Here is a 24,689-nt window from a genome sequence, read left to right on the forward strand (position 1 = left end):
ACCCCCTGCACCTCACCTAGATCAACAAAGTCTCCCACAGAATATTTATCCCCCTCTAATTTTTTGTTGATAAGTACATGTACTTAGGGTGTAATCATTCTAAAAAGTCACAGGCAACATTGTTCCCATTTAATGTGTAAAATAGCCATGCTATATGTACTTAGTATAGCAATTCAAAACGATACAAATAAAAAAATTATACAATATTGTTCAATGGGGGGATCACATAATGCAATGTTTGACAAGTCAGGGTCTGTTTCCTGTGCAGTAGACCTTATCTTGTGGGTGGTTTGGAGTGGTTTTCCCATTTAAAGTCTAGACATGGGTCATATTATGAACAAATATGTCTGGATACAATCTATAAGAACCTACCTTTTTCTGAAATTAGACCCCAAATTCATTTCTGGTTCAAATTTCATGAAAATTATACTTTTGAATGGATTATTATAAAAATATATATATTTTTGCACAATTGTCTTAAAGTACTATGGAAAATTTAAAAAACTGATAATCATAGAAGTGAAATTTTTTTGTCTTGAATTTACTACATGTAACATTGTTTATAGTACATGTATATTGTGACCTTAAAGTAAAGTTCACATTTTAAGGACACTTAATGCAATCAAACGAATGGATGCAAGGGTTGACATATTTTTGGCTTAGTTTGATTGTCACAATTTCCTTTTTAAAAAAAACAACCAGAAATGTAGAAACTATACAGATTTTTTAAGTAACCGTGATTTTGTATGAAATATATAGGGGAAAATTAATTTGTTTTAATATACATGTAATATAGAGATCCATACCTCCTCCGTGAAGTTTATTACAATAGTTGTAGGTGTTTAAGCTTGTTCTAGGCTTGAATAGTGTGCTATAATGCAGCATAAGTCTTGATTGCTTATTTTTCTCTCCCTTACTATGTTGATTTAGATCCCAGGAAATTGGAGAGGAATTAATTTATCATAAATTGAAGCCAAAACTACACTAACACACATAATCACTGTTTTCTGTTCCCAAGTTTTCAGTTTACTGTGTAAATTTATGAAGAAGAAAAATGTTTTTGATGGTATGTATGTACATGTAAACAAATATACATGTAGATATTGTTTTGTAAAGTTAATGAATGAACGCCCAAGTGTCAATGCCCTTTTCAGGAATAAAAAACACCGGGCATGAAGATACTCTGCACATTATACATGAAGATACTCTGTACTGTATACAGTTGGACATGTATAATTACTTCTATTCTCTGAATATGTTTGCAATCTAGATGTACACACTTCTGTACCAAACTTTGATGATTGTGTTATAGAAAGTTCATATCTAAAATGCTTTAAATCATGCTACACTGACCAAAGATTTGAAATCTGTTATTTTAGGTACTTCACAAAGCAAGAGCTGAGAGAGTTATTTACCCTGGACAATTCACGGGTCTCTAAAACCCAGCAACAGCTGGAGGAAATGCACAGCCATCAGAGAAACACTGACTCCTCACTGGACTCTCATATCGCCTTCCTGTACTCACTGGGTCAGTAAGATAAAAGATATTTTATGTCCTGCATGTTATGTTTTCCTCACTGGACTCTCATATCGCCTTCCTGTACTCGCTGGGTCAGTAAGATAAAAGATGTTTTATGTCCTGCATGTTATGTTTTCCTCACTGGACCCTCATATCGCCTTCCTGTACTCGCTGGGTCAGTAAGAGAAAAGATATTTTATGTCCTGCATGTTATGTTTTCCTCACTAGACACAGGGTCTGTGGATGCTCATATTGCATATCCCAATTAAATTCTTTTTTTTTTTTTTTTTTTAAATTTTTTCAATTTATTAATTTTTTATTTCACAAATATTGACATAAGACAAGAGAACATTTATCATTTTTTTCTAACCACTTTCACACACTTTCATACTCACACTCATACTTTTGTTGGTAAGTGCTTGCATTTTTAATTTGATTGTAAGAGAAAAATGATAACAATACAGAGCTCGAGTAAATAGATAAAAGTACACGTGGCTTCAAAAGTAGAAAAGAAATATTGCTTGAAATAGCAAAATTATGATTTTTTTATGTTGTCAAAAAGTGTTTTTCATACATGCCAGGTAATTTTGTATTTCTAAATTCTGATACGCAATACATTTTTCAACCTTGTATTTGTTGTATACGTAGAACAAAGAACAATCATTCCAAGAATCTTGGCAATTTGGTTTTTTTTTCCAAACAAGAAAAAATATATTGATTTGTATATAGGATAAGGAAATTTACAATTCTGTTGCTTTTCGACAATGGGAGTTCACCTAATAAAATATTAAGTACATTAAAACCTATTCTTTTAGAAGTTGTTTTATAAATGTGCATGCTCAGATTGCTCCATAATATAGATACTTTTTCACAGCCAATGAAAACGTGTTGAATTGTCTCAACTTCATCATTATGAAAGGTACAACAATCAAAAGACACCAACATTGATTTTTTTAAGATAATAATTGACAGGCAGAATTCTATGAAGTATTCTATATTGTAACCATTGGATAGTAGAGTCCTTGGTAGTCTTAAAACATACAGTAAAAGCATCTTTAACACATTTCTATTCCATAAGCTACCAGATCTAAATTCCACTTTGAAACAGAAGTAGGTATATCATGGTTTACATTTATCTGTTTGTAAACAGATTTAGTACATTTAGTTTGCAAAATCAAAGGTTTATGATATAATGGAATATAAGGTGTACAAGATATATCAAACAAAAGATTCCCTTTGTCATCTAGGAAATTGTCTATGAGTTTTACACCTTTTTTATACCAGCTTTTGATAAACAGTGTTTTCATACCCACTCTAATATTTGAATTATACCACACAAGAATGCTGGGATAGGTTTCCTTGTAGAAATTTTTGTCAAAGGATTTTATTACATGGAGCATAGAATTAAAAACATCTTGCCAAAAAATATTGTTTTCTGGAATGACACAGAGATAAATGCATCTCTAAAATCAAGTAATTTGTGAACAAAATCATGACTATTAATTGCTTCAAAAATATCTATCCAGGATTTATTTCCCATCAATAACCTTTTCAACCATGAACATTTTAAAGACATGATAAAATTGTTGATGTCCACCATTTTTAGACCTCCATGTTGGTGGTCTTGAGTTACAATAGAACGTTTTACTTTGTTTTATTTTCCATTCCAAATAAATTCAAAAATATCTTTACTCAATGAATTAATTATCTCCTTTTTCGGTGTTGGTAGTGATAGAAATAAATGGTTTATTTTCGGAATAATTAATGTTTCAACCACTGTAACCTGACCAATTGGTGTTAGAACTCGCCTTTTCCAATGTTGTAGCATGCTCTTTATTTTAGGAATCTGTATGTTGTAGTTTAAATCTGTAATTTGTTGTAAGTCTACTGAAAAGTTAATACCTAATAAATTGAAAGTTGTTGAACCCCAGTCAAGTTTCCATCTAGTGTGATGAAAGACCTGATTTGAAAACTTTTTAGATCCGATCCAAACAATTTTTGTTTGAGTTGTTCACCTTTAAACCAGAAAGTTTAGAGAAAAAATCTAAGGTATCTAATGCTGTAAAAAGTGACTTAGGTGTCCCATCAAGAGCAAGTGATGTATCATCTGCATATTGACTTATTTTGTGTTCCTTATCACATATCACAATACCTTTTATATCCTTATTTTGTTTAATTAAAATTGCAAGAATTTCTGCTTAAAGGAGGAACAAATAAGGTGCAACAGGGTCGCCTTGTCTACAGCCCTTCTCAATATTGAATTGAGTAGATAAAAACCCACTCTGTAACACCGCAGCCCTAAAATTTGTATTAAGAATCTTCACCCATTCAATAATGTATTCACCAAAACCGAAATATCTTAATACTTTATATATAAATGACCATGAAATGGAGTCAAAAGTTTTTTCAAAATCAATTAAAACCAATAGTCCTGGTATATTTTTACTTTCTGTGTAATGCATAAGATCATAGATAAATCTGGTATTTTCTCCAATGTATCTTCCCTTTATGAATCCAAACTGGGTGTCTGAAATAAGATGATCTAAAGTAGACTTGATTCTGTTACTAAGACAACCTGAAATAAGTTTATACAAGACATTTAACAATGTAATAGGTCGCCAGTTTTTTAAAAAATTTCTAGATTTATCTTCTTTAGGCAAACATGAAATAAGCCCCAATTGCTGAGAGATGGGAAGCTCTTTAGAGAAAATGCAGTTAACAGATTTTAATATGAGTTCTTTCAGATCTGTCCAAAAAAAATTTGAAAATTCTACACTATATCCATCAATACCTGGAGATTTATTGTTTTTCATATTTTTTATTACTTCAAACACTTCTTTTTCAGATATTGTTCTTTCCAAAGACTCTGAAATATTTTTGTCCAACTTTGGAACACAATTTTGAATAATTTTGTTAAGATCTAAATCTAAAAGTTCTGAATCTTTATTTGTATATAGAGTTTGGTAAAAGCATTTAACTTCATTAAGTATATCCGCCTGGTCAAAGATCATACCATTTCCTTCAACTTCTAATTTTTTAATAGTTTTATTCAAATAATTGCATTTTTCCAGATTGCAGAAATACCTTGTGGGTTTTTCCCCTTCCTCTATCCATCTAGCTTTAGATCTTATGATATGACCTTCCATTTTTTCTTTTCTGAAGTTTTCTAAAATCAGTCTCTTTTCTTCAATAAGATGCAAGTCTATTTTTTCCTCAGTTTCTAAGTGACATATTTCTTCAAGTAGAGACATTTCTTGCTTTTCCCTTTGTTTTTTCTTGTAGGAAGAATATGAAATAGTAACACCCCTTATTTCCATAAGTAAAACCTCCAATAGTATACTATCATCAATAGATCTTGTGTTATCCGTGTCACTTTTACTATATTGTCTACATACTTTATGAATAGTTTCTTTGACTTTCTGTACATATTCTTTATCTGAAAGAAGACTATTTTTGAATTTCCAAAGTCCACATCCCCTTTTAAAAGAGTTAAATTTTAATTCCACAACAACTATGGAGTGATCTGATATATAACCAGGTTTTATTAAGTATGTTTCCACAGAATTGGACAAACTTTCAGAGATTAAAATGTAATCTAGACGACCCTGTTTTAAGGGTGTCTTTTTATGCCATGTATAAACTCATCTATCAGGATTCAAAATTCTAAAAGAATCTGGAAGTTGTAAATCTACCATAATTTCTTCCTTGCCTTGGGTTATTTATTGGAGTGTAATTATTTGTATCAATATCTGGGCTTAGTGCAAGATTAAAATCTCCTAAAAGTATATAGTACTCATTATCCAGTTCTAAAAATACCTCACGAACATATTCATAAAACTCAGGACTATCAATGTTTGGACCATAAATGTTAATAAGAGTGACCCTATTATCCTCTATTGTTAAGTCTAGGGCAATTAAATTTCCCTCTTTGTCCCTCTTTTCTTGGTGTACCTTGAATTCAAAATTATTGTTAAAAAATAAGGCTACCCCTCTTGCATTTGATTTATAAGAGTTGAAGATACATTTATAGTCCCACATGGCTTCAATATATGGTTCTGCTTCATGAGTGAAGTGGGTATTTTGAAAACATATTATAGAATAACCTTTCCATCTATAAAAAATTAACACATCTTGACGTTTTGATAATGTAGCCAAGCCCTGGCAATTCACAGTACTGTAGCAATTTTTATGGAATCAACCATTTTTTTAAAGTAAAAAGACTAATATATAACATAAAGCATTGCATAATTGCTAATGGATATTGTAAGCAGACACTTACCGACATATATGTATAAAAAAAGTTATCATCTTTATTTGTAAACAAAAAATACTCTCGACCACTTTCACACATCTTCCACACTTGTAAACAAAACCTTAAAATTGATCCCGAATGTATTTAGTTTGAATCCCGATGACAAAATACAGGCGCGGATTTTAGGTTTGTCTCCGCAAGAATAAACACACTAGCGCCGGTGTTTAAGTTTCTCATTCACATCATCCAAAATGTCGAATTTATGTCTGTTTCCGCTACTATCGATGGGGAACACTTTACCATTGAAGTACCATGCTGAATGAATCCTAGAGTCTTCGTTTAGGTCGCGGATGAGTTTGGCGTTCATGGGTATTATATGGTCGTGCATAATGAAGTGTTTCTTCACTCTTTCCTGTGATCGATTCTTTATCACTCTTATTTTTGTCTCTGGGTCACGAAATGTGGCTATTACCGGTCTTGGACCGTCCCTCACTTCACCTGGTACCCAATGAATGGCCACAATATCTGCAGGTGCCAAATCTATATTGACCTACTCTCTGAGGATTTTGTTTAAGTCCTCACGCAAGTTTTCACCCTGTTTTTCCTCCCACCACAGGAACTTTATATTACTTTTTCGAGAGTATTGCTGATTTTCATTTGCAAGTCTAATCGCACTGTCTGCTCTACTCTGCAGTAGTTTAAGGTTTTCTTTCATACCTTGTAGCTCCCATGCTTGGTCACAGAACTGCTCACGTAGCATCGCAAAGTCAAGGTTGAAGCTGTCTGAGATCTCTCTAACATGTCCTTTAAATTCTTTCGTATTGTTCTCAAGTTTTTGTTCAAATTCTTTCTTTACATCGGCTATGATTTCTTTTGTGGTGTTTTCTTTCATTATACCCCCCGCAACAAGTTATGGGGGGGGGGGGGGTATACTGGAATCGGGTTGTCCGTCCGTCTGTAGACGCAATGGTTTCCAGGCTCTAAAGCGTTATCCTTTCCACCTACCATCACCATATCATATATATGGACTACCCATGGGATGAAGATGTTCCCTGTCGATTATGGGGTCAAAAGGTCAAAGGTCAAGTGCACTGGACATCGAAGTAGCAATATGGTTTCCGGGCTCTAAAGCGTTATCCTTTCCACCTACAGTCACCATATCATGCATATGGACTACCTATGAGATGAAGATGTTCCCTATCGATTTTGGGGTCAAAAGGTCAAAGGTCAAGCGCACTGGACATCGAAGTAGCAAAATGGTTCGGTTTGTCATGCCATTTGTTGTTTACACTCAGAAAAGAGGTAGTTTATACCTATTACCAACACCCTATGGGAGATTGGGGTAAGCGGGGGGTATTCTTAGTGAGCATTGCTCACAGTACCTCTTGTTTCTGTCAGTATTGTGTTTTTCACAACTGCAATGATTTCCTCTTTCATTTCCTTTTTTATCTCCTCTAGAATAGAGGACCCAATTAATGTCTTTGGTTTCTATTTTGCTCACCATATTGTCTTTAATTTCCAACAAACTGTCCTGAATCAATTTCAAGTCCATTGAAATATTTAATGCACCTGGATGGGTCCCGCCTGGTGGAGAGTCCATATCTGAGCTGTCTGTTCTCTTCTGTTTTTTAGCCGACGCTTTTTCAGTTCTAACGGCTTGAGGAACACTGTGTAGATTTAACTGCACCAATTATCTTTCCGGTGTTTTCAGAATTTCCGTTTGCTTTCTATTTGCTTTTTTCTCTTTCTTTTGCTTATTGTCCACCATTGAGTAGTAATCACGATAGACACAGTGATTCACAATATCTTCCAAAAAGTATTCAAAATACTCACATGTGTTTTAAAGTATCACAGTATCAGATTCCAAATATTTAAAAAATCCGGCTTATGAACATCAAAAATAGAACAAAATTTGATGAAATAAGCGGAGCTCTTTCACCTGTGTCAGTACTACTCCATCACGTGATAAAAAAACAACAACTCCAATTAAATTCTTTATTAAAGAGGTTCGCACCTGAGATTTGGAGTAATGTCAATTTTTTGGAAGGTGTATTTTTTATTTCTATATTGAAGGAGAATTATGAAATTAATATAAAAAAAAAACTGTGGTTGCAATGCTTGTTATAGAGCTACAATGTTCTAAACATGACCTTTTTGCACTTAAAATTGACTCGATTTATTTGATTAAACATGATTTTTCTGTTGGTGTCAACACAACATAAGCAACACAAATCAATCATTACATAAAATGGATACATAATCTTGTCTTCTAACAATACAAATAAAAAAGTTTGATACAAGTATATAATATATTTATCATTACTACAGTAACTTGATCCGAAGAGTCGGATCACGTCGAGTTGACAGGCGTGGATCATCAGATCACACGATCCGCACCTGTCAACGAGACGTGATCCAACTCTTCGGATCAAGTTAATACTGTAGTAATGATAAATTTATTATATACCCCCTTCTGCATTTTAAATCCACATTTATAAGATGATAAATGTAATCCAAATTATCAAAAATACAGACATACAGTGAAATTATGTTTTGTGTATGTAGTTTTGTTTTGTGACGCGGTCAATATTTTCCACAAATAACGTTGCGTTGATGCATTGTGACGGCATCAGTTTCAGAGGATACTGATACGGAATCAGAAAACCACAGTGTGGTGATCCGGAAAACCGGATCACACGCTGTGAAATCCACAGTATCAGAGAACGATACATTGATGGGTATACATGTATAATAAATATAAATAATGACCTTTTTGCACCTGATATGCGAAAAAAAATCATATCAAATTTTAGGGTATAAAAGGACATTGGGAGTAATGTCAATTTCTAAAATTTCACATTTTCAAGGTCATGTCTTAAAATTTAGAATGGAAGTTCGAACTGAAAAAAAAGTTGAGGTTAGAGGTCAAATTTCTAAATTATTGGCAAAAATATTGAATTTTTATGCAAAATTTCGAGTAAATTAATTTAATCTTTTTAAAGAATCAGTGTTCTGTTTGGAAAATATATCAACCAAATTCAATAAATCGCAACATTTGAACTAGTTCCAAGTCTCAACTAATCGTATCATAAATTATAAAACTGAAATATGCATATAGGAGTATGAAAATAGAAGATATATTGGATGAAATAGAAACTGTAATTTCATGCAGATTTAGATATTTTTTATTAATCAATCCTGCCGCTACAAAATATAGTCCCTGCCAAACCCTTTCAAAATTTGAATTGATACAAAAAAATTCAACTGGATAGGGTTCAGTAATAGATGTGCAATATGTTTGAACCAATGAGATATCTGTATTGAACCACTAAATTCTTAGTTGTAGCATCCTGCACAATTGTGCTGAAAAGCTCAGGAGCTAACTTCCTTAAGCACATTAAAATAAAAATCAACAAGGGATGAAAGTATGAAGCAGAGGTTCACAACCTGAAACTTACGGTTCTCTTAATCTGAGATCCCTGCTTTTATATTGTGATGTGTGTGGGAGAGTCAGAGTGGAGGCTATATTTGAAAGTAAGAATTCAGTGATGCCAGCTGGTGTCACTAGTTTGCCTATCTTTTGTAAGTTAAGGAGCAATAGCATCACATTAGCCACGGTTAACTTGTAAAATGATCTTCTGATTACTGGATCCTTGTGTCTCGGAAGCTAGATCTGCAAAATAAAGAACTTTGTAAAAGGAAGGTTAATCAGTGACACAAGCTTGTATTACTAAATTGTTACTTCTCAATAATGCCTCCGCTTTGACTCTCCCTGTACATGTCGCAATGTAAAAGTGGGGGTAATAAGAGTCCAAAGATTCCTCTATGCAAGTATAAGGATATTTTTCTCAGAGAATCACTGATTCCTGGGCATGCTTACATGGAATTTGTAAACTACAGGATGTTTCATGTGAATGATAATGCATATTAAAGTTGTGGCTTTGGTCTTAATCATCAAGTATAAGATTTATACATGTATGGCTATAGTGATAAAAAGCAGCTTTTTGTGTCTTGTGGTAGGATTATTTAATGCTGATACAGTTGAAATACACGTGTATATTTTGTGTATACAGTAAATTTATCGTTATCGCAATTCACCTTTGAATTAGAATGCTTTGGCCGATATAGTATTGCGTTGTGTGACGACACAATTGAATCTGTTTGTAATACAATTGCGAAATGCAACAAAAACTCTCATTGGTCCATATGTATAAGTCCGCCCAAATTCCCTTATACGGGAGTAGTCAGCATTTGAAAACATGACGGCCAGATGCTAGATGGGGGGAAAAAAACTTCAAAGGAAGAAAGAGAAAAAGTTGTATTCTTGTGTTGTTTCATAAATTTAATATTAAAAAAATCCTAACATATTTTCCTACTATACTTGTGTCCAAATATTTAAAGCCCCATACGACCCAAAAACTCGATCACAGCTTTTGATGATTTCGTTCGTAGACGTAGCCATGTTAGGTAGCCAGTCAATTCGAATCCCGGTTCATTTCCATACTGGCACAATAGTGTCTAGATGTGTACTAATACCCCACAAATATTTTAGTTAAATAGTTTAAATAATATACCACCCCAGTCCCATTAAATGATAATTATTCAAATAGCTAAACTCACGGCAATGCAGCTTTCATTAGTCATGGGCGGCCGCGCCGGCCGGTCTCCATCTAATGGGCTTATGTACATGTAGCATTTTCGTTAATCAAAAGCTTATTTTACCTTTACAAAAACTATATGTTTTAATGTCTATTAATTATTCGTGTTGTTAATAACTGAAGAGCGAATACATAACTTGCAACCAATTTTATGAATAGATACAACCAATTTTATGAATAGATACCAGTAGCAAAAGAGTTCGAATTGACCGGCTACCTAACATGGCTACGTCAACAAATGAAATCATTTGAAGCTGCGAGTTTTCGAGTCGTGTGTGGCTTTAATGAATATATGAAGGTATGTTTGGACACAAGTATATAGTAGGAAAATATGTTAAGATTTTTCTAATATTGAGTTTATGAGACAACAACACAAGAATACAACGATGTCAGGCCTCAACCGTCTGCAGCTTTTTGTGACCCGTAAATTGAAGGTTTTTATAAGAGGTGGATCTTTTCAGAGAGCTATAGTTCTCCAGCTACACTGAATCCGCTCGAGAAAGTGGGTGGGCTGTAATCGGCCAATGAAAACTCTTGCTGTATTACATCAAACATGTCATTCAAACTGTTCAATCGTCTCATTCAATTGTGTCGTCACACAACGCAATACTATATCGAGTAAAGCGTTCTAATTCAAAGGTGAATTGCGATAAGTATCGGTGACCTCTTACGTAATGTTTAACATTGATCATTTCTGTGTCGAGGATGTAGATTTACGAGTGACTATATCTTGATGTTTAAAACTCAATATTTTCTGTGCTGTAAATGTATTCAGTATTGATGACTGAGACCATATTGACCTGATTTGATATACATGTATTTGATATTGGTGACCTTGACCTTATTTCAGAATTTGGAAATTTCTGTGATGTAAATTCATTTGGTATCACTGACCTTGACCAGAATTAATTTTGAAATGTTCTTTCTTGTAGTTTGAAGATATATTCACATCAGTGACCTTGACCCATTTCAGAACCTTGAAATATTGTGTTTTGTAGATATATTTGGTATCAGTGACCATGACTTGATGTTTACTCAAGAAAAGTGTGATATGGAGGACAATGGAGAAGCAGAAGTTGACCATGGGACAGATTACATACAACACAGAGTGTGTATCATACACTATAACACTATATATAACACAGAGTGTGTATCATATACTATAACACTATATATAACACAGTGTGTGTATCATATACTATAACACTATATACAACACAGTGTGTGTATCATATACTATAACACTATATATAACACAGAGTGTGTATCATACACTATAACACTATATACAACACAGAGTGTGTATCATACACTATAACACTATATATAACACAGTGTGTGTATCATATACTATAACACTATATATAACACAGAGTGTATCATACACTATAACACTACACACAACACAGACTGTATCATACACTATAACACTATATATAACACAGAGTGTGTATCATACACTATAACACTATATATAACACAGTGTGTGTATCATATACTATAACACTACACACAACACAGAGTGTGTATCATACACTATAACACTACACACAACACAGAGTGTGTATCATACACTATAACACTATATATAACACAGTGTGTGTATCATATACTATAACACTATATACAACACAGTGTGTGTATCATATACTATAACACTATATATAACACAGAGTGTGTATCATATACTATAACACTATATATAACACAGAGTGTGTATCATACACTATAACACTATATATAACACAGTGTGTGTATCATACACTATAATACTATATATAACACAGTGTGTGTATCATACACTATAACACTATATATAACACAGTGTGTGTATCATATACTATAACACTATATACAACACAGTGTGTGTATCATATACTATAACACTATATATAACACAGAGTGTGTATCATACACTATAACACTATATATAACACAGTGTGTGTATCATACACTATAACACTATATAAAACACAGTGTGTGTATCATACACTATAACACTATATATAACACAGAGTGTGTATCATACACTATAACACTATATATAACACAGTGTGTGTATCATACACTATAACACTATATATAACACAGTGTGTGTATCATACACTATAACACTATATACAACACAGAGTGTGTATCATACACTATAACACTATATATAACACAGAGTGTGTATCATACACTATAACACTATATATAACACAGAGTGTGTATCATACACTATAACACTATATATAACACAGAGTGTGTATCATACACTATAACACTATATACAACACAGTGTGTATCATACACTATAACACTATATATAACACAGAGTGTGTATCATACACTATAACACTATATATAACACAGAGTGTGTATCATACACTATATACAACACAGAGTGTGTATCATACACTATAACACTATATTCAACACAGAGTGTGTATCATACACTATAACACTATATATACCACAGAGTGTGTATCATATACTATAACACTATATATAACACAGAGTGTGTATCATATACTATAACACTATATACAACACAGTGTGTGTATCATACACTATAACACTATATATAACACAGAGTGTGTATCATATAATATAACACTATATACAACACAGAGTGTGTATCATATACTATAACACTATATATAACACAGAGTGTGTATCATACACTATAACACTATATTCAACACAGTGTGTATCATATACTATAACACTATATATAACACAGAGTGTGTATCATATACTATAACACTATATATAACACAGTGTGTGTATCATATACTATAACACTATATATAACACAGTGTGTGTATCATATACTATAACACTATATACAACACAGAGTGTGTATCATACACTATAACACTATATACAACACAGAGTGTGTATCATACACTATAACACTATATATAACACAGTGTGTGTATCATATACTATAACACTATATACAACACAGAGTGTATCATATACTATAACACTATATACAACACAGAGTGTGTATCATACACTATAACACTATATATAACACAGAGTGTGTATCATATACTATAACACTATATGTAACACAGTGTGTGTATCATATACTATAACACAGAGTGTGTATCATATACTATAACACTATATACAACACAGAGTGTGTATCATACACTATAACACTATATATAACACAGAGTGTGTATCATATACTATAACACTATATACAACACAGAGTGTGTATCATACACTATAACACTATATATAACACAGAGTGTGTATCATACACTATAACACTACATATAACACAGAGTGTGTATCATATGCTATAACACTAGAGTGTATCATATACTATAACACTACACACAACACAGACTGTATCATATGATATAACACAGAGTGTGTATCATATAATATAACACAGAGTGTGTATTATATAATATAACAGAGTGTGTATCATATAATATAACAGAGTGTGTATCATATAATATAACACAGAGTGTGTATCATATACTATAACACTACATACAACACATGATGTGTCACTTACATATAGCACTAAGTTTGTATTGTTTGATAATGTGTAAATACATGCATTTAATGGGAGATGCTGAACTTCTACCAAAGTGTTAGAGCCCATCTTTTGTACAATGAAGGCATGTCTGCAGGGTTCGAAATTAACTTTTTCAAGCACTAGTCCGTACGGACTAGTCACTACTGATGTTCACTAGTCCGCAAAGCATTTCACTAGACCGTCCAGTATATCATATTAAATGATCTTTATTTTATTCAATAGTATTTAATGAAACCAAACACATAACAGTTGCAAGCAATTCAGTTTCTGACACCTACAGAAGAAAAAGACCACCATACTTTATTTTGCATTCAATATCTTCAGAGGTACACAGTAACCTCTAAGTTAATCCTTTTATAAACATCCATAACTACGTAAGTGCGTTCGAGATCGATGTTCCCTTTGTTTTTGTGCTCATTTCTTAGAATTACAGGAGTTTGAAATTTTATCAATAAAGTCAATAAAATTCACTCGTTTGACCAAGCCATGAGCTATGGTGTTACGAACTCCTATGTTAGAGTCGCGAATAACGAGAACATGTGCGCACAAACGTGCATGTTCTTAGACCACACTAATTGCAGTTCTTGCACCTCGAACCCGTTCTCGGCGTTCGGAATCGGCAGAAACTTGTGCTCGTTCTTCGTCGCGATCTCGAACGCACTCCATGTGTTTGGAAGAGATCATGATGTCATAGTCACGCAAACACTTAACCATGCAGGTAATCGACCATAAGTTCAAACATCTAAGAGACTTGGAGAAATCTTGCTAAAATCTTAACCAATTCAAAATTTTCACTAGTTCGTACGGACTGGTGCTATAGAAAATGTACCATTCCGACACGTTTTTTACTAGTCTTGGACTTACGGACATGAGGTAATTTTGAACCCTGGTCTGCATTTCTGTGTTTTGAGAATATATTCGTTTTGGTACATGTAGGTGCAAAAGGCAAAGGAATTGCTTCAGATGGAGTCTGATTTAACCCAAGATTTTGAGCAGAGGGCTGGGAAATACCAAAGAAATATCCCAACTGGACCAGAAGGGTCAGGGATAGAAAAACCATTTTCCCGCCCCTGGACAGACTGGAACCTGCAAGGGTCTATCAGCACACAGGAGGAAGAGGTCAAGGACATGCAAGGTCAGTGAGAAATATAGATGACTGGTACACCGTTTTGGTTTTTAAAAGGGATTCAAGAACACTGATAATGTAGACTGGCTGTTGTAGTATTTAGTGTAATCCAGTACAACAGTGTACAATTATTGATAGTTCTAGGTCATTGTGATGCTTTTAAATGGGTACCTGAGAAGTACAGTATTCATAGAGGGTAGATAAGGGCTGTTCCATTAAAACATATGAGGTACCCGGGGAAGGACCTTTAAAATTTGGGTAACCACCCATAGAAGCATACAAATGTAATGAGGGACCACTCACAGAAGCAATTTTAGATAGTGCGGCACCACCCATAGAAGTGAAATAAATGTGAAATACACTTTTTCTTTAAATTCAATATGTATGAATGACTATTTATAACCCCTGAATAGAGGTCTATTTTCAGATGTTCCCAAGCATGATAGTAAAGAGAAGAGTATCTTGGGTCTCCTCACCATTCAAATAACTGGCCATCAATGAAGCTTGATCATAGAACCATCAATTTATTTTATCAAGACTGTCTTTCTTAAACACAATGAACTAAATCAATTTTATAAGTCTACCTGTTCATAAAAAGCCTAGTATTGTAAATGTTCAAAAACAACTATTAAAAGTTTTAAAATTGACTAGTATTTTGAGTATTAAAAAACAAGAAAATGTGTCTCTGCAACACTGATGTCTTAGATATTTGTTACACTACGGCTCATTGCATTGTTCACAAGGATGTTATGGAATGACAACTGGATCCTGTGATCTTAACCTTTGAAAAAAAAATAATAGGGTTCTATGTCATTCTAAAAACTATGTACCAAGTTTGATAAACAGTCATCACTGAATGAAGTTGATTTTAGAGAGTGTCCAAATGCTATAGAATAACAAAAACTTCTTTGGGAAAACGATAATAAAAAGCTAAACCTTTTAATTCGATTTGATATCAAATTTAGAGCATCTCCGTGATCAAAAGTTTGCTTGATGAAATTTCTACATGTATTTATCTATTGAAATTATTCAAATGAAAATGTGTGGTTGAAATTTCTTGAAATTAATATAAATTTTCCTTCATTGGTCAAAGTAGATGAGTATAAAACAAAATTTAAAGAAAATTAAATGAGCGAAATTTATGCTAGTAATGGTGTTGGGTAACCCCATTAAAATCTATAATTCTGTAGTCATAGTTCAACATAAGATGACAAATACTAATATGAACAGGTAGAACAAGTTTTAATGATTGGAAAAATATTCTTTAAACTTCAACACAAAATACAGTTCTAATCTTTATACAAAAAACAGTGCACAACCAAAACTATATAGATTGTCCAAACTCTAACTTTGGCACTTTATACTCCAACATTAAGTCAATTATTTGAATTGGCATGCTACACAACAATCACCGACTTTTTTACATACCAAATCACCCAGGGTGGACACAAAATTGAAAATAATAATGCCAATCCGAATAAGTTACCAATTTGACAAGACAATTATTCTATAAAAATGGCTATTCAAAAATTGGATAAAGCATTTGTCAAATTTAATTGTAATATGACTGTTCAAGAAAGGCCATTGCATATTGCTTTAAAAAAGTCACCGACTTGTGTATACATCGGTAACAAATACCTAGAATTCAAAACCATGTCTATAAAATAATAGGTAAAACTAGCTGCAAATCTCTGAAATTCAATGTCACAATTTTGACTTCCTAAACTTTTGAGGGAAAAGTTTTTCCAGTGTCTCATATAAAGAAGTATCAGATATATTTATACTTTTGATTTCCTTGTCCACAGTAACTAAAAAGTCTGCCTTAGATTTTCTTCCAGTGTGTGTTGGCTTTTGAAAGTGTGTGTGCAATACCTTTAACTCAGCAATTGTTAGTAACAATATTGGACTGTCTTTAAAACTATCTGACAATTTCTTCTGCTTTCGTTTATTTCGTTCCTTTTCTTTGACATCTTCAACATACTTCACTATTCTGTCTTCTCTTACTCCTATAAGATTACTGATAGGTGCAAGATCTGAGCTTGACAATCTATCTGGGTCACTCTCCATCAAATACTTTCAACTTCCGATTGTCAAGTCAATTGCATATGCCATATAAAGTAGTATTTACATCAATGGACAAGTATAGAGGCGAAAGCTATTTCGTCGGTATTGAAAAGGTTTAAATTTAATATCAAGTTAAAAACCGAACAGCAGACTGCAACAATATGATTTTCCTTTCTTTGTCGAAGTGGCTCAAGTAACTACATTTTCGCGCCGATTGTCAATGTTAAGCTTTTTCATTAGATCCACCTTCGAGATTTCGCGATAACAAGCATGGCGGAGCAGACGAAGAATTGTGCATTATAATTAATGAAAAACACCTTTATTAGACATGCCCGAGCACAAAGTTGGTACTCCTTTTGGTGTAAACAACATTTGGGACTAATACACAGAGTTTATTGTCGGTTATTCATCAAATTATTTTGCACCATTACGGAGATCCTATGGAGTTGTAGCCTCATCCCGAAAACGTCAGAATAAAAAAATTGGATAGGGCTACATTATTGCAGCTAAAAAAAATCAAAAACCGTTTCATTGGACCACGAGCACGTTTCATTTTCCATTTTGGACAAGGGAGATAATCCTAATTTCCGGTCGCTATAATTTTAGAGTCAAACCAGAAACGATAACCAGATCGCGGAACCTCATCGACCGAGATAAAATGAAGACAGAAAACGGCGTTTGTTTCACATTCTACTTTCAACCCTTCCCTTCTCTTGTTGCATTCCTCTCAGTTTCGGTAAAAAATAAAGATTTTATCAAAACAACCACCCACAGATGCAGTTTTCTAGCAGTAGGTACCCACCATAGATGCAATTTTCTACCAATGACAAGCACCCATAGATTTTTTTTTAATTGCCGTCCCCGGGTACCTCATATGTTTTAATGGAACAGCCCTAAGTCATTGTTTGAATAATTCTTTTATTATGATTTATTGATTTAAAACATCAAACTGGCTATTAAAGCCTACAGAACATGGTCGGCCATCTTTGTCTACTGCTAGAGTGTAAGACCTAGTCCAAAGTGATTAGAGAAGCAAGTTTTCAGTGGACAACCAAAAAATGATGACCCATGATATTGATTTGGGAATTCCCAATCGATTTTTTGCCTAATGTTATATTCAACTTGCTTAATCTTGGCCCGTCAGAAAGCTCAGAATTATTCAATCATAACCATTTGATAATCATGATTAGATGATAATTTGCAGCATTTGGAATTAATGAATACCAGAGTGTGCTGAAACATCAGAAATATTTACTATATATATGCCATTGAGATGAAAGATTAGGGATATTTTGCATTTTTTTAATGATTTGATTTGATTTGAACGTATTTTATTGTCTTTATGTTATAACAAAAGGATCGAGCACAAGTTCTTAAAACTTGGAACACCCTCTCCTATTTTATCTGTTCATGGTAAAGGGCATAGGATTTCACAAACCCTTCTTGCTTTATGTAACAGAGATTGACCTTGATGCAGAGGATATTGACAAGGATGAGGAAGATGAAGAAGAGGAAGTGATGACCGAAGCATTGGAAACCAGTCATATTGACCTTGTGACCCCAGAGCCTACACCAGTCAAAGTCACTGGGGTGGTAGACCTGCTTGAATCACCTACTAAACCTTGTGTGAAAGTGAAGATGGAACCCGGATCTCCTAGGGTACAAATAGACAACTCCGCTTTGTTTCTATATACAAATGTAGAGATGTTTGCAGTAGACATATTTTGTATGCTCACAGACGGGCAGACAGCCGATAACAAATGGCTACATGAACAAATAAAAAAATATTGAAAGATTTTCGGAATGACATGTCCCTTCTTTGGAACAGATAAAGGGCTTCATTAAGATTGACAGAAACTAAAAACTCAAAAACCAGAGAAAAGTAGATCTTCAGCTAAGTTAGTAGAACTATTTATTCACTTAACTGCCTATGATTGTTAACATTTCAAATTCAGCTGTTCAGTAAAGAACTTGCCAAGCAAACTTTAACTAATACCTTGCTTTTTGTAAAAGCCAAGTAGAACAGAACCAAAAAAAAAGTGTCATGCAGTGTTTGTTAGCTCACCTGAGCTTCTCTGATCACCCTCTGTCTCGCTGTAAACTTTTCACATTTTCAACTTCTTCTCTAGAACTTCTGGGCCAATTTTAACTAAACTTGGCAGAAAGCATCCTTGGGTGAAGGGCTTTCAAATTTGTTCAAATGTAGGGCCAAGGCCTCTTCAAAGGGGAGATAATCACAAAAATGCAAAAATAGGGTGGGTTCATTAAAAATTTTGTTCTCAAGAACCACTGTTCCAGAAGAGTTGAAATTTACATAAAAGCTTCCTGATATAGTGCAGATGTAAAATGTAAATCTATACGAAATACACTGAATGCCCAGTGAGTTAGTTGCTTTTATACAGGTACATGTTTATCAAGATTTCAGTTCACTTATAAACAGCATTAATTTCTCAGTAGATACATGTACATATATATGTGTGTTTTGTTGTATCAACACAATTGTTCATGTTGTAGAGTGCCATTAAAAGTGAAAATGACAATCCTGAGATCCCAATGGAAGTACAAAGTCCAGCTGAACAATTACAGAAGATGGAAGAATCATTTGAGGAAAATCTTTCCACCATTACTGGCCTCCAAAACTCCCCTGTCCCCAATGAAGCCAATGTAGATGTGTTGGAATCTGATGGTGAAGAAGTTGTGCATAAAGAAGAAGTGAGTAGAGTTACTCCACCCAAGGAGTCCAGAGAAATGGAGAAGAAAAGGATGGATTCAGAGGATGAAGAAGATAAAGAAAACATTCCTCTTTCACAAATTATTGCTTCAGCCAAAAGGTCGTCTGATGAATTCAAACTGAACCGATCGACTGATGGTCTGCTTAGGTCTCCTCTAGTTCCCATTATCATTTCCCCAGTAATGACTGGTTCTCCTGCTAAAAAGAAACCCAGACGGAGTGTTTCCCAAAGTCCATGGCTGAAACAGTCTCCAGAAACAAAGATGGAAAAAGTTGTCCAAGATGAAGAAGTATTTATATCACCAGATGGATCTAGACCACTCATGGGAACCAAATCAAAACTAAATTCTGACAGGTTCAGAAGCAGAACCAACTTGAATTCCACTATATTTTCTGCTTTTTCTGACAGTCCTCAAGTATTAGATTCACCCTTAGGGATAAAGAGGATTGGATCAAGTTTACAAGACACTCTAGTGGAGGAATCTCCAGACCGACTTCATTGTATGTCAGGACTAGAGCGAAGTGTTGTGCCAAATTCTGTACAGAACACGCCTGATGTTAGTCTTTCTGCCAGTGACATCTTGAAGCATGATAGTATGGGTATAGGAGAGACAGATGAAGAATCAACTCCTGCCAAGTCTGTGTCCATTTCTAAATCAGAGAGTGTAGTTGAATCCATATTGAGTGATGAGGAAAAGAATGTTAGTAACTCTGATGATGATATGCCTTTAAATAATCAACCAAAATTAGAGATGGAGTCGGATGACAATATGGCTTTGATTAACCAATCAAAAATAGAGATAGAATCAGATGATGATTTGTCTATGAATAACCAATCAAAAATAGAGATAGAATCAAAGGATGGTTTGTCTATAAATAACCAATCAAAAATAGAGATAGAATCAGATGATGATTTGTCTATAAATAATGAATCAAAAATAGAGATAGAATCAGATGATAATTTGGCAACATTCCATTTAAAAAAGAAACCTTCAAAAAAAGCTATTATTGAAAGTGATTCTGAAAGTGACAACACTGACATTAACTCTGAGGAGGATGCTCCAAGAGGTGTTACTGAAGAAAATGGAAAGAAGAGGAAATCTGATGAATCCAGTAGCCTTCCTCAGTCAAAATATGTAATGCTGTCTAGCTCTGACAATGAACAATCTGAGGATCAGGAGGACATGGGAAGTCTGGGGTCAGGGAAGGAGGAGGAGACAGCCATAGACTTTGAGATGGATAGTGAGGATGAAGGTTTGTGTGATAGATTTATTGTTAGAACTAGAAAATAAAGAACTAAAAGCATTTTATAGAAACATCAACATTAATGAGGAATTATATACGTGAAGAACATTTGCGTAAGATGTGAATTATTTTCATTCTGGAAACATGAAAAATTGCATTGTATGTTGCAGATTTACAAACTCTTTCAGAAGATTTAAAAGAGATGTACCAGGTCACCTTGAAGAAAGCAAAGTAAGGGAATGGTTTTCATGATTTGTATTGAAGTCTTGTAGTTCTCCGTCTCTTTTGTATCTCATGATATTTCTTGTATTATTTTTACCTAAGGTCTGCCTATTCAGTATATAAGTCAGAGGAAGACACTAGTTGATTTCAAGGTCATATAGTCAAGGTCACAATCAGATAACAGATTTTTCAACTGAGAGACTTTATGTTCAGTAATTGGATGGATAATGAAGGTATACATTGATGGATTTTGAAGACAGTATTGAAAGTTTAAGGCTACAATAAGAAACTGCCTTTTGGATTGTATAACATGATAAGTGATTCTTGTTCAACCTGCAGGCTTTATAGTGTCAAAAGCTGAAGGTCAAAATAACAAAACCCTGCTGGATTGTACAATTATAACATGATATATAGCGTGTTCAAATTGTACATGTCATATTTGGTACAAAAAGTAGTTGCATGTAAATGTAAGACATGTACATATGTTTGAGTGGCTAACTAGGTCAAAGTCACAGTAGCATATCATTACTGCAGGGCCCTGGAAGTAAATTAGAGTTCATTACATACAGTGTGTAAGAAAAGAACTGCAGTGTAAATTATAAGTACACATTCGTTCCATTTTGGACTTTAAGCTGATTTTAAAGATTAAAGTACTGTGCTGAATCAAATTGTTGAATGCCTTAAAAGGAGGGAATAGTTTATTACATTCCCAGAAATATATTTTAGCATTTATGAAGTCTTGAACATAAGGGTTTTCAAATATGTATTGCAAAATATCAACAAGGGGGGAAAAAGGCAATATCCAATCCGATTCATGCCAATGCTGTACCTTTTTTGAAGTTAGAAAAGTAATTTGATGTTTGTGTTCTTTTTAAAGGGAATTCTACAGATCTAGTAAATATGAGGAGTGTTTAGCCAACATTTTACAAGCCTTAGAAATCTACCCAGAAAACACTGCACTCCAGGCATTTGCTCTCCAAGTACATTCCAAGATGGAAGGATAGAATCCTCACTTAACTTTTTATAAGGATTATGCCAAGAATTGACTGTTTATAATTTTACCTTGATATTCTCTTGCTGTGATGATCATGTGACCTATACATAATGTAGTATAATCTTGCATGCATTATTAAGTTTTAATTAATTTCTTCAGTTCTTCAGCATTTATCTTAATGCCTGTGTCTTCTGCTGCTGGTGGATAATTTTATTTTGTTCTGTAGAGAGCACTGCAGACATTTTTTTTTTTACTATGTAAAAATGTCATTTATCCCAAGATTCATTTCAAATGTGTGTGTCTGTATGTCAAAACAATTTACAGTTGTAGAACAGAGTGAACTTTAATAGAACTGTCTTTGAGTGAATAAATGGATGATGTACACATAGTATGAATATCTGTTCATTATTAAAACTGCAAGAGGTACTATTGGCTTTGTTACAGTTAATTAGTCTCCCTACTGATGAAGTCGAAGGGGACTTTAAGTTTGCATTCTGTCTTTCCGTTAGTCTGGTAAATCAGTTTTCTGCCCTTTTTATGCCCTGCCATAAATATGGCCGGGGCAAATATTTTTATCAAACCATACATGCTGATACATATAGGTATCATCTATTCAACTGCATCAATGGGTTTTTTTTTAAACCTTCACTGTGACCTTGACCTCACTTTTCCATGTGTGATGTTTAGCTCAGTTTCAAAACAACTATTGAAAATATTTTTATGAAAAATCTTACACTGATACATATTTGTGGTAGCTATTCAACTGTGGCATTATATTGTGATCTTCACCTCACTATTTCCTAATTTGGTGTTTAGCTCAGTTTCAAAACAACTATTGACAATATTTTTAGGTAAACTCTTACACTGATGCATATTAGTGGTAGCTGTTCAACTGTGGTATTATTTTATTACCTTGATCTTCCCTATGACCTTGCTCCTATTTCCTAATTTGGTGTTTAGCTCAGTTTAAAAGCAATCCACTGGGCTAATTTCACCAAACTTGGTCAAAAGCATCCTTGGGTGAAGGGCTTTCAAGTTTGTTCAAATGAAGGGCCATGCCCCCTTCAAAGGAGAGATAATCGTAAAAATAGGGTGGAGTCATTTAAAAATCTTCTCAAGAACCACTAATCCAGAAGAGCTGAAATTTATATGAAAGTTTCCTGACATAATGCAGATTCAAGTTTGTTAAAATCATGACCCCCTGGGGTAGGATAGGGCCACAATAGGGGATCCAACTTTTACGTACAAATATATAGGGAAAACCTTTTTCTCAAGACCCACTGGGCGAGAATAGTTTACATTTTACATGAAAGTTTGCTGACATAGTGCAGATTCAAGTTTGTTAACATCACAGCTCGCCCACCCCCCAGGTAGGTTGGGGCCACAAATAGGGGATAAAAGTTTTACATAGATATATATAGGGAAAATCTTCTCAAGAACCACTAGGCCAGAAAAGTTTACATGAAAGTTTCCTGTCATAGTGCAGATTCAAGTTTATTAACATCACAGCCCCCGAGGGTATGATGGGTCCACAATAGGGGATCAAAGTTTTATTTAATATTATAGAGGGAAAATCTTCTCAAGAACCATTGAGCCAGAAAAGTAGAAATTTACATAGAAGCTTCCTGACATAGTGCAAATTCAAGTTCGTTAAAATCATGACCCCTGGGAGTAGGGTGGGGCCACAATAAGGAATCAAAGTTTTACATGTCAATATACATGTATAGGGAAAATCTTAAAATATGGGCCAAGGTGAGCAATGTTTTGTTTTGCTTGCTATGCTGACTTATTAAAATGTACGTGGTTTCTGTTTTCCATCATTTTAAAGAGATAGTAAAGCTCATTTTGGTGGACAAAAATTTCTCACCCCAAATTATCTTATTCCTTTCTAATATGATTTAAAAAGATATACCAAAGATATTTTTCAACTTTGAAATGACTGCATGTTTGTCAAAAGTTACGCCAAGAACCAACTTGACTTTTTGTCCAGGAAGCAAAAATTCAAGGGATATAATTTGAAGATTATAATTGTTTTAAATTTGGAAAGAAATGCAGATAAATGCATAAAATTGTTATTTTTAACAGAAAATGACTTGTACGAGTCATTTGTACACAATTTAACTCCTTCAAAAATTTGAACAAAATGACCTTTACTATTCCTTTCACATGTTCAAAAAGTGACCAATATTCAAAAGTATTTTTCTCTAGAATCGTACATGTGTATAATATATAAAAAAAAAACAAAAAACTGAATCCATAATGATGTACATTTAGATCAGGAAGACCTCTACCAAAATTGTAAATCTCATGAAACCTAGGGTAAAGGTTCTGACT

General features: G+C 33.8%; 1 protein-coding gene across 1 annotated transcript in view; it reads left to right on the forward strand.

The window, feature by feature from the left end:
* Positions 1-22,782, forward strand: part of LOC125674794 (DNA excision repair protein ERCC-6-like) — a 67,037-nt gene extending 44,255 nt beyond the window's left edge. The window contains exons 26-32 of the mRNA XM_048912084.2: positions 1,380-1,528; positions 11,428-11,537; positions 14,910-15,108; positions 18,623-18,822; positions 19,678-21,148; positions 21,310-21,370; positions 22,239-22,782. Of these exons, the coding sequence (XP_048768041.2) occupies positions 1,380-1,528; positions 11,428-11,537; positions 14,910-15,108; positions 18,623-18,822; positions 19,678-21,148; positions 21,310-21,370; positions 22,239-22,365 (2,317 nt within the window). The 3' untranslated portion in view covers positions 22,366-22,782. The remainder of the gene's footprint in view (positions 1-1,379; positions 1,529-11,427; positions 11,538-14,909; positions 15,109-18,622; positions 18,823-19,677; positions 21,149-21,309; positions 21,371-22,238) is intronic.
* The last annotated feature ends 1,907 nt before the right edge of the window (positions 22,783-24,689 follow it).

Source organism: Ostrea edulis, chromosome 1, assembly GCF_947568905.1.
Source record: "Ostrea edulis chromosome 1, xbOstEdul1.1, whole genome shotgun sequence".
NCBI lineage: Eukaryota > Metazoa > Mollusca > Bivalvia > Ostreida > Ostreidae > Ostrea > Ostrea edulis.